This window comes from Procambarus clarkii, chromosome 79 (assembly GCF_040958095.1).
Source record: "Procambarus clarkii isolate CNS0578487 chromosome 79, FALCON_Pclarkii_2.0, whole genome shotgun sequence".
NCBI lineage: Eukaryota > Metazoa > Arthropoda > Malacostraca > Decapoda > Cambaridae > Procambarus > Procambarus clarkii.
Window position 1 is genome coordinate 23,090,778 of NC_091228.1, and position 10,581 is coordinate 23,101,358.

The following is a 10,581-nucleotide window of genomic DNA, read 5'->3' on the forward strand; positions in this document are numbered from 1 at the left end:
CAAGGTTGCATCACGCTGTTCACTATGTGTTCTTAACCATGGGGGCTTAACCCTTAGAGTGCGGCTGACGTCAATTGACGTGTAAGCGCTCATCCGAGCTCAATACACTTTATATCAATTGATCATTTTAACTAAATAAATTTATGCTCCCTAAGTAAATTTATGTGACGGAAGTCTATTTATGAATACAAATAATTACCAAAATTTGACATTTACATACTACAAAATTTTTATTATATGTAAAATATTTGTTTTGGGACCATTTATATGTTTATTAACTTTAATATACATTTTTGACCAAGACACTGTACTCACCTAGTTGTGCTTGCAGGGGTTGAGCTTTGGCTCTTTGGTCCCGCCTCTCAACCGTCAATCAACTGGTGTACAGGTTCCTGAGTCTATTGGGCTCTATCATATCTACACTTGAAACTGTGTATGGAGTCAGCCTCCACCACATCAGTGCTTAATACACTCCATTTGTTAACTTCTCTGTCAATTAAATTTTTTTTTCTAATGTCTGTGTGGCTCATCTGGGTACTACGTTTCCTTAGGCAGATCCTTAATCTTAATTTTTCCCTGAATCCGACCCGCCACATCGTTTAATAGCTAAGTACCCATTCACTGCTGGGTGAACAGGGGCTACAGTTAAGGATTGGCGCCCAGTCGATCCTCCCCGGCCAGGATATGAACCCATGCAGGGCAAAGCATTCGTGAAAGCACCGGGTGAGTGTTTTACCACTGCGCCACGAGACCGTTTTTGGGGTTATGGGGTATACTCATATGGGGTACTGTGTCAAAGGCTTTCTGACAGTCTTAGCAAATGCAATCTGCCCACCCTTCTCTTTCTTGTCTAATTTTTGTTGCTTGGTCATAGAATTCTATTAAACCTTTGAAGAACGATTTACCATTTCTGAACCCATGTTGGTGGTGTGTTACAAAGCTATTTCCCTCCAAATGCTCTACGAGCCTTTTCCTCACGATCTTCTCCATCACCTTGCATGGTATACAAGTTAGGGAAACTGGGCTGTAGTTCAGTGCCTCTTGCCTGTCACTCTTTTTGTATATTGGGACTACATTAGCTGTCTTCCAGCTTTCAGGTAGGTCTCCTGTTTCTAGTGACCTGTTATACACCATAGAGAGTGGCACACTAAGTGCTTCTGCACCTTCCTTTAGTATTAATAGTGATATTCTGTCAGGCCCAACAACCTTTGTCACATTCAGCTCCAACAGATTCCTCTTGATCTCATCACTGGTGAGGCCAAATGCCTCCAAGGTTGCTTGGTTTGCCGCCTCCATTTCTAGTACAACGGTTTCTCCTTGCTCTGTTGTGAAAACCTCCTGGAACATCTTGTTGAGTTCTTCACACACCTCCTTGTCATTCTCTGTGTATTTGTTCTCTCCTTTTCTCAATTTCATCACTTGTTCCTTCACTGCTGTTTTCCTCCTGAAGTGGCTGTAGAGCAGTTTTGGTTGGGTCTTGGCTTTACTCACTATGTCATTTTCATACTGTCTCTCTGATTTTCTCCTCACTCTGAGGGAGAGGGAGAGAGGGAGAGGGAGAGGGAGAGGGAGAGAGAGGGAGAGAGAGAGAGAGAGAGAGAGAGAGAGAGAGAGAGAGAGAGAGAGAGAGAGAGAGAGAGAGAGAGAGAGAGAGAGAGAGAGAGAGAGAGAGAGAGAGAGAGAGAGAGAGAGAGAGAGAGAGAGAGAGAGAGAGAGAGACAGAGAGAGACAGAGAGAGACAGAGAGAGACAGAGAGAGAGAGAGAGAGAGAGAGAGAGAGAGAGAGAGAGAGAGAGAGAGAGAGAGAGAGAGAGAGAGAGAGAGAGAGAGAGAGAGAGAGAGAGAGAGACAGAGAGAGACAGAGAGAGACAGAGAGAGACAGAGAGAGAGAGAGAGAGAGAGAGACAGAGAGAGACAGAGAGAGACAGAGAGAGACAGAGAGAGACAGAGAGAGACAGAGAGAGAGAGAGAGAGAGAGAGAGAGAGAGAGAGAGAGAGAGAGAGAGAGAGAGAGAGAGAGAGAGAGAGAGAGAGAGAGAGAGAGAGAGAGAGAGAGAGAGAGAGAGAGAGAGAGAGAGAGAGAGGGGGGGGGGGGGACAAGCAGGAGGTGGTAAGGAGGGCCAATGTTAGAGTGAGGGAAGGGGCTTGGTGTTTTTGTATTGGGGGGGGGGGGGTATTGGGCAGTATGTGGCAGGTGTGTGTGGTGGGGATATAATGGGTTAGCCAAGAGTAGTGCAGGGTGCGAATTATTTACTATTTGTGTCTGCCAAATCGAGCTATTAACTCTTGGACCTCTAATATATCTAATGCACATATCTCTCTCTAACATACACACACCCACACACACACACCCACACACACACACATACACAGGAGGTCTTCACCTCAGAGCAAGGAGAAGTCCCAGAGATAAAAGAGGGAACATCAAACGAGACACCACTAGAGGAGTTTGTGATTACCAGTGGGGAGGTGAGGAAGCATCTGCTAGAGTTGGACGTGACACAGGCTATAGGCCCGGACGGAATCTCACCATGGATTCTAAAGGAAGGAGCAGAAGCTCTGTGTCTGCCACTCTCCATGGTGTACAACAAATCACTGGTAACAGGTGAACTGCCAAAAACTTGGAAGATGGTCACTGTAGTCCCAATGTACAAGAAGGGTGATAGGCAGGAGCCACTGAACTATAGGCCAGTGTCCCTAACTTGCATACCATGCAAGCTAATGGAGAAAATTGTGCGAAAAAAGCTAGTCGAACATCTGGAGCGAAGAAACTTTGTGACACAACACCAATATGGGTTCAGGGATGGCAAGTCATGACTCACAGGATTAATTGAATTCTACGATCAGGCAACAAGAATCAGACAAGAAAGAGAGGGGTGGGCAGACTGCATATTTTTGAATTGCCAGAAAGCCTTTGACACAGTGCTACACCAGAGACTAGTGCGAAAGCTGGAGATTCAGGCAGGAGTGAAAGGGAAGTTACTCCATTGGATAAGGGAGTACCTAAGTAACAGAAGGCAGCGAGTCACTGTGAGGGGTGAGATCTCAGATTGGCGAGACGTCACCAGTGGGGTCCCACAGGGGTTCATTCCTTGGACCCATACTGTTTCTTATATATGTAAATGATCTTCCAGATGGTATAGAATCATTCCTCTCATTTTTGCTGATGATGCAAAAATTATGAAGAGGATTAAGACGGAGGAAGTCAGTATGAGACAACAAGATGCTCTAGACAGACTGCATGAATGGTTCAACAAATGGCTATTAAAGTTCAACCCGAGTAAATGTAAGGCAATGAATCTAGGCAGTGAAAACAGGAGGCCAGACACAGGATACAGAAAAGGAGATGAAGTCCCTTCACGAAACGGACAGAGAGAAGGATCTAGGAGTTGATATCACACCAACCCTGTCTCCTGAAGCCCGCATCAATAGAATAACATCTGCGGCGTATGCGAGGCTGGCTAACATCAGAACTGCCTTCAGGAACCTGTGTAAGGAATCATTCAGAACCTTGTATACCACATATGTAAGACCAATCCTGGAGTATGCGGCCCTAGGAAGGAGCATGTACCTTGTCAAGAACCAGGCGAAGCTTGAAAAAGTTCAGAGGTATGCCACTAGGCAAGTCCCAGAACTAAGAGGCATGAGTTACGAAGAAAGGCTGCGAGAAATGCACCTCACGACACTAGAAGACAGAAGAGTAAGGTGAGACATGATCACTCCCTACAAAATTCTCAGAGGAATTGACAGGGTAGATAAAGATAAATTGTTTAACACAGGGTGGTACACGAACAAGGGGACACAGGTGGAAACTGAGTACCCAAATGAGCCACAGAGACTAGTCTTGGTCCCTGGTTCTGAGGTTCTGAGAGAGACAAAAAGGTTCTGAATGATTCCTTACACAGGTTCCTGAAGGCATTTCTGATGTTAGCCATCCTCGCATACGCCGCAGATGTTATTCTTTTGATGTTATTCGTTAGAAAGAACTTTTTCAGTGTCAGAGTAGTTAACGGATGGAATGCATTAGGCAGTGATGTGGTGGAGGCTGACTCCATACACAGTTTCAAATGTAGATATGATAGAGCCCAGTAGGCTCAGGAACCTGTACACCAGTTGAGAGGCGGGACCAAAGAGCCAGAGCTCAACCCCTGCAACCACAATTAGGTGTGTACACACACACACACACACACACATACATCCCCAGGAAGGAGCTCTTAGCAGCTGTCTAACTCCCAGGTACCTATTTACAGCTAGAATAACATCAGGGGCATCAGGGTGAAAGAAACTCTGCCCATTTGTTGCCGCCTCCGCCCGGAATCGAACCCGGGCCAATAGAACTACAACCCCCAGGCGTTATCCACTCAGCCGCGAGGCCCCCATGGAGTGTCCACATACAGGCGTGAGAGACTATGGTCTGTGATGAGCCAAATAATGTCTCGTGAGATTCATTTTCGCCTTTTAACTTATATCCAAGACTAATTATGATTTTACAAAGAACACTACACCGTATGATTGACTCAAGATGCACTTACCAGCCGAGCCAATCGCTGAGTGCACAACAAGGTGACTAGATGTGTTCTGGCGCGGTGTTGTCTCTGTGTTGTTCAGCCCGCTGCCAGGCGCTACCTCTCGCCCACCTCCCACTATACATCTCACCAGATAGGCTGTGTGTATTGGTCACTTTACGCATACTATATACTGGCTCTCTCTTCAACCCCAACATTCTCCTTGTAACTCATTTTGTATATATGCCTTTTACCTAAATAAAGTATTATTATTAAGCTGCTTGATACCTGCTTGATAGGGTTCTGGGAGTTTTTCTACTCCCCAAAAGCTTGGTCGATTAGGCTGTTGCTTGGAGCGGCCCGCAGGCCCACATACCCACCACAGCCAGGTTGGTCCGGCACTTCTTGAAGAAAACGATCTAGTTTTCTCTTGAAGATGTCCACGGTTGTTCTGGCAATATTTCTTATGCTCGATGGGAGGATGTTGAACAGCCACGGCCGGACCTCTGATGTTTATACAGTGTTCTCTGATTGTGCCTATGACACCTCTGTTCTTCACTGATTCTGTTCTGCATTTTCTTCCATGTCGTTCACTCCAGTATGTCGTTATTTTACTGTGTAGATTAGGGACCTGGTCCTCCAGTATTTTCCATGTGTATATTCTTTCGTTGTGTATATTCTGTACATGTGTATATTCTCTCGTCTCCTTTCTAGAGAGTACATTTGGAGAGCTTTGAGACGATCCCAATAATTTAGGTGTTTTATCTCGTCTATGCGTGCCGTATTTGTTCTCTGTATTCCCTCTATTTCAGCAATCTCTCCTGCTCTGAAGGGGAAAGTGAGTACTGAGCAGTACTCAAGACGGGACAGCACAAGTGATTTGAAGAGTACAACCATTGTGATGGGATCCCTGGATTTGGAGGTTCTCGTAATCCATCCTATCATTTTTCTGACTGACACAATATTTGCTTGGTTATGCTCCCTAAACGTTAGGTTGTCAGACATCATTATTCCCAAATTCCTTGACATGCTGCTTTCCTACTATGGACAGATCTGATTGTGTTTTGTACTCTGTATTATGTTTAAGGTTCTCATTTTTACCGTATCTGAGTACCTGGAATTTATCGTTGTTAAACATGTTATTTTCTGCTGCCCAGTCGAAAATTTATTTATATTGGCTTGTAGTTTTTCAATGTCTTCAGCAGAGGTAATTTTTATACTGATTTGTGTCATCTGTAAAGGAAGATACGAAGCTATGCCTTGTATTTTTGTCTATATCTGATATGAGAATAAGGAAAAGCAGTGGTGCAAGGACTGTACTCTGAGGTACAGAGCTTTTAACTCGCTTGGACTCGATTTTATATGATTGACTGTTACTCTTTGTGTTCTGCTCAAGAGAAAACTGAGTATCCATCGTCCTTCTTTACCAGTTATTCCCATTGACCTCATTTTGTGTGCTATCACTCCATGATCACATTTGTCGAATGCCTTTGTAAGGTCCGTGTATACCACATCTGGATTCTGTTTTTCTTCTAATGCCTCAGTGATTTTGTCGTAGTGATCAAGTAGCTGTGAGAGGCACGATCTTCCCGCTCGAAATCCATGTTGGCCTATCAAATATTTTTATTATGCGAGACGTTAGTATACTGAGTGCCTGTGCTACTGGCACTTTACATTTAATTTTAAATATTGAATGCCATGAGTCTGGCCCCGGGGCTGAGTGCATGGGCATGTTGTCAATTTCTCTTTCAAAATCTGTCACGCTCGTGTTGATATCAATTATATTTTCAGGGGTTTGGATATCACGCATAAAGAAGTTGCCCGGATCTTCCACTTTCAAGCAGTTTATCGGAGTGCTAAACACATCATCATACTGTTTTTTTTAGGATTTCACTAATTTCATTGTCATCTTCCGTGTATGAACCTTCACTAGTACAAATTGGTCCAATACTGGCAGTGTTTTTATATTTTGATTAGCATACGTGATGAAATATTTTGGGTTTTTCTTTATTTCTTGAATTGTTTTCTGTTCTAGTTGCCTTTGTTCAGTCTGATAGGAATGCTTCAGTCTCTGTTGGATTTCTTCCATCTCCCTGTTTAATTTATTCCTTCTTTGTTTGGAAAGTCGTGTCTGCAGGAGGCATTACTTCGGTTTCGGAAAAGTTGTTCAATGTCAACCAATATTTTTCGACTAGTTGTATATGAAAAGTGCTGCAATTGTGCCAAGTTTGAGTGCTGCAATTGTGCCAAGTTTGAGTACTGCAATTGTGCCAAGTTTGAGTACTGCAATTGTGCCAAGTTTGAGTACTGCAATTGTGCCAAGTTTGAGTACTGCAATTGTGCCAAGTTTGAGTACTGCAATTGTGCCAAGTTTGAGTACTGCGGCGTAAATAGAAAGGGATATATTTTTTGTTTTCAAAATTTTTTACATATTTTTGAGTGTGAATAAAAAAACACACCTTTCAGATATAATCATTCTATGCCACTTTTCTGACACATTAGCATATAATAAAGGATCTGGAGTTAGGGAGTTTCCAAAACATCTTTAGTTTTTGTAATACAAATATTCAAAGTTCGCCCAAAAACGTATGCAAATATGTCATGTTTATTGCTATTATAAAATCAATAATTAAACTTAGGGAACAACGATAACTTGACTGTTTAGAGACAAACACTTTACATATAAGGTGTAAGTTTCATGTAAATTGAATAAAAAATAAAAAAGTTATTCGAACATTTATGTTATTTTAAAACATTTTAAATATATAAGAAAATAATAAAGTCTAAGGTGCTGCCATCTGTGGCTGAGGTTGACATCAACCAGATTTTCTCCAAAAATGGCACCCTTACAGATAGGCTTATGTGCAGTCAGGTGTATAAGTTTCATGAATATCGTCCGATAAAAAAAAAATGATTTTTTTTTTGGAAAAAAAACATATTTTTTTTTTTAACTTAAATTTTTTTCTAACAACACTAATTTTATTACTTTGTTAATATATGCTATTGAGATAGCCGAGAGTCATAGATATGACTTCAGTGGACACTTGTGTTTGATAATCGTTTTTGACCATTTTGGAATAATTTTGAAACCTACTTCAATATTTCTTTTCTCCCTTCCTATTTATGCTACGATGCTGAGAATTGGGCCAGATGAAACAATTTTCATGTGCAACTCGTCAAAAAAGTTTGATTGAAATCGAACCAGTTTTCATTTATTGCATATTTTGTGCAAATTGGGAGGTAATGGTCCCTTAAGCATTTCCGGTATTGAAAAGGTGAAACACTACCAGTAGTGTTTACACTGCCTTTCAACCTTGGGAAAACCTGGCAGCGAGACCTGGCAGCTAAACCTGGCAGCTAGACCTGGCAGCGAGACCTGGCACCTAGACCTGGCAGCGAGACCTGGCAGCTAGATCTGGCATCTAGACCTGGCACCTAGACCTGGCAGCTAGACCTGGCAGCTAGACCTGGCAGCTAGACCTGGCAGCTAGACCTGGCAGTTAGACCTGGCACCTAGATCTGGCAGCTAGACCTGGCAGCTAAACCTGGCAGCTAGACCTGGCAGCTAAACCTGTCAGCTAGACCTGGCAGCTAGACCTGGCAGCTAGACCTGGCAGCTAGACCTGGCAGCTAGACCTGGCAGCTAGACCTGGCAGCGAGACCTGGCAGCGAGACCTGGCACCTAGACCTGGCAGCGAGACCTGGCAGCTAGACCTGGCAGCTAGACCTGGCAGCTAGACCTGGCAGTTAGACCTGGCACCTAGATCTGGCAGCTAGACCTGGCAGCTAAACCTGGCAGCTAGACCTGGCAGCTAAACCTGTCAGCTAGACCTGGCAGCTAGACCTGGCAGCTAGACCTGGCAGCTAGACCTGGCAGCTAGACCTGGCAGCTAGACCTGGCAGCGAGACCTGGCAGCGAGACCTGGCACCTAGACCTGGCAGCGAGACCTGGCAGCTAGACCTGGCAGCTAGACCTGGCAGCTAGACCTGGCAGCGAGACCTGGCAGCGAGACCTGGCAGCTAGACCTGGCAGCGAGACCTGGCAGCTAGACCTGGCAGCGAGACCAGGCAGCGAGACCTGGCAGCGAGACCTGGCAGCGAGAACATGGTAAAGAGGACTTACCGGCCGCCAGCGCCCCAGACGCCAGCAACAGGAACAACAGCGCCGCTCTCATCGTCATCTGCAATGTGATAGGAAGGTGATATAGACTCGTCCTGGGACACAATGAAGCACTGGGAGGTGATGTACAGTCGTCCTGGGACACAATGAAGCACTGGGAGGTGATGTACAGTCGTCCTGGGACACAATGAAGCACTGGGAGGTGATGTACAGTCGTCCTGGGACACAATGAAGCACTGGGAGGTGATGTACAGTCGTCCTGGGACACATGAAGCACTGGGAGGTGATGTACAGTCGTCCTGGGACACAATGAAGCACTGGGAGGTGATGTACAGTCGTCCTGTGACACAATGAAGCACTGGGAGGTGATGTACAGTCGTCCTGGGACACAATGAAGCACTGGGAGGTGATGTACAGTCGTCCTGGGACACAATGAAGCACTGGGAGGTGATGTACAGTCGTCCTGGGACACAATGAAGCACTGGGAGGTGATGTACAGTCGTCCTGGGACACAATGAAGCACTGGGAGGTGATGTACAGTCGTCCTGGGACACAATGAAGCACTGGGAGGTGATGTACAGTCGTCCTGGGACACAATGAAGCACTGGGAGGTGATGTACAGTCGTCCTGGGACACAATGAAGCACTGGGAGGTGATGTACAGTCGTCCTGGGACACAATGGGACAAAAGGGAACAATATGGACACAAACATATACTGTTTCCCACATAACTGAAATTCAGAGAATTTTGCCTAATTTTGCAATGAGGATATGGCATATTCACTGCCACACAGGACAGTGAGGATGCTGTTCATATTCACTGCCACACAGGACAGTGAGGATGCTGCTCATATTCACTGCCACACAGGACAGTGAGGATGCTGCTCATATTCACTGCCACACAGGACAGTGAGGATGCTGCTCATATTCACTGCCACACAGGACAGTGAGGATGCTGTTCATATTCACTGCCACACAGGACAGTGAGGATGCTGCTCATATTCACTGCCACACAGGACAGTGAGGATGCTGCTCATATTCACTGCCACACAGGACAGGGAGGATGCTGCTCATATTCACTGCCACACACAGGACAGGGAGGATGCTGCTCATATTCACTGCCACACACAGGACAGTGAGGATGCTGTTCATATTCACTGCCACAAAGAGCAGACCTTCACACATATGTTATGTGGTCTGTTGTATACTAGAAGACATATTTTCATATACTACACTTTCACAACTTGTTGTACCAGCGTTTAACTTAAGAGATCCAAGAGTGCAATCCTAGCATCAAGACGCTAAGTGAGAGGGTTGTAGAAGGTTGTAGAGGGTTGTAGAAGTTTGCAGAAGGGTTGTAGAGAGTCGTGAAGGATAATAGAGGGTTTTAAAGAGTTGTAGAGAGTCGTGTAGGATAATAAAGGGTTTTAAAGAGTTGTAGAAGGTTGTAAAGGGTTGCAGAGGGTTGTAGAGGGTTTTAAAGGGTTGTAGGGTGTTGTTGAGAATTGTAGGGAGTTGAAGAGATAGGGTTGTAGAGGGTTGTAGATAGTTATAGAGGGTTGTAGAAGGTTGCAGAAGATTAAAGAAGGTTCTAGGGGGTTGTAGCGAGTTGTAGAGGATTGTAGAAAGTTGTAGAGAGTTGTAGAGTGTTGTAGAAGGTTGTAGAAGGTTGCAGAATGTTGTAGAGAGTTGTAGAGGGTTGTAGAGGATTGTAGAGAGTTGTAGACAGTTGTATAGGGTTGTAGAGGGTTGTAGAATGTTGCAGAAGGTTAAAGAACGTTGTAGGGGGTTGTAGAAAGTTGTAGAGGGTTGTAGAAGGTTGTAGAAAGTTGTAGAGGGTTGTAGTGAGTTGTAGAGGATTGTAGAAAGTTGTATAGAGTTGTAGAGTATTGTAAAAGGTTGTAGAAGGTTGTAGAATGTTGTAGAGAGTTGTAGGGGGTTGTAGAAGGTTGTAGAG

At 44.6% G+C, this 10,581-nt stretch overlaps 2 protein-coding genes across 3 annotated transcripts in view; both read right to left on the reverse strand.

Annotated features, from left to right (window-relative positions):
* LOC123764549 (beta-1,3-glucan-binding protein) overlaps window positions 1-10,581 on the reverse strand; it is a 38,640-nt gene that overhangs the window by 23,482 nt on the left and 4,577 nt on the right. For both annotated transcript variants that reach the window (XM_069314600.1, XM_069314601.1), the window contains exon 2: window positions 8,629-8,686. In XM_069314600.1, the coding sequence (XP_069170701.1) occupies window positions 8,629-8,686 (58 nt within the window). The remainder of the gene's footprint in view (window positions 1-8,628; window positions 8,687-10,581) is intronic.
* The window catches only part of LOC123764600 (mucin-2-like), a 2,325-nt gene continuing 1,661 nt past the window's right edge, over window positions 9,918-10,581 (reverse strand). The window contains exon 1 of the mRNA XM_045752590.2: window positions 9,918-10,581. This exon is cut by the window's right edge and continues 1,661 nt beyond it. Coding sequence (XP_045608546.2) covers window positions 9,918-10,581 — 664 coding nt within the window.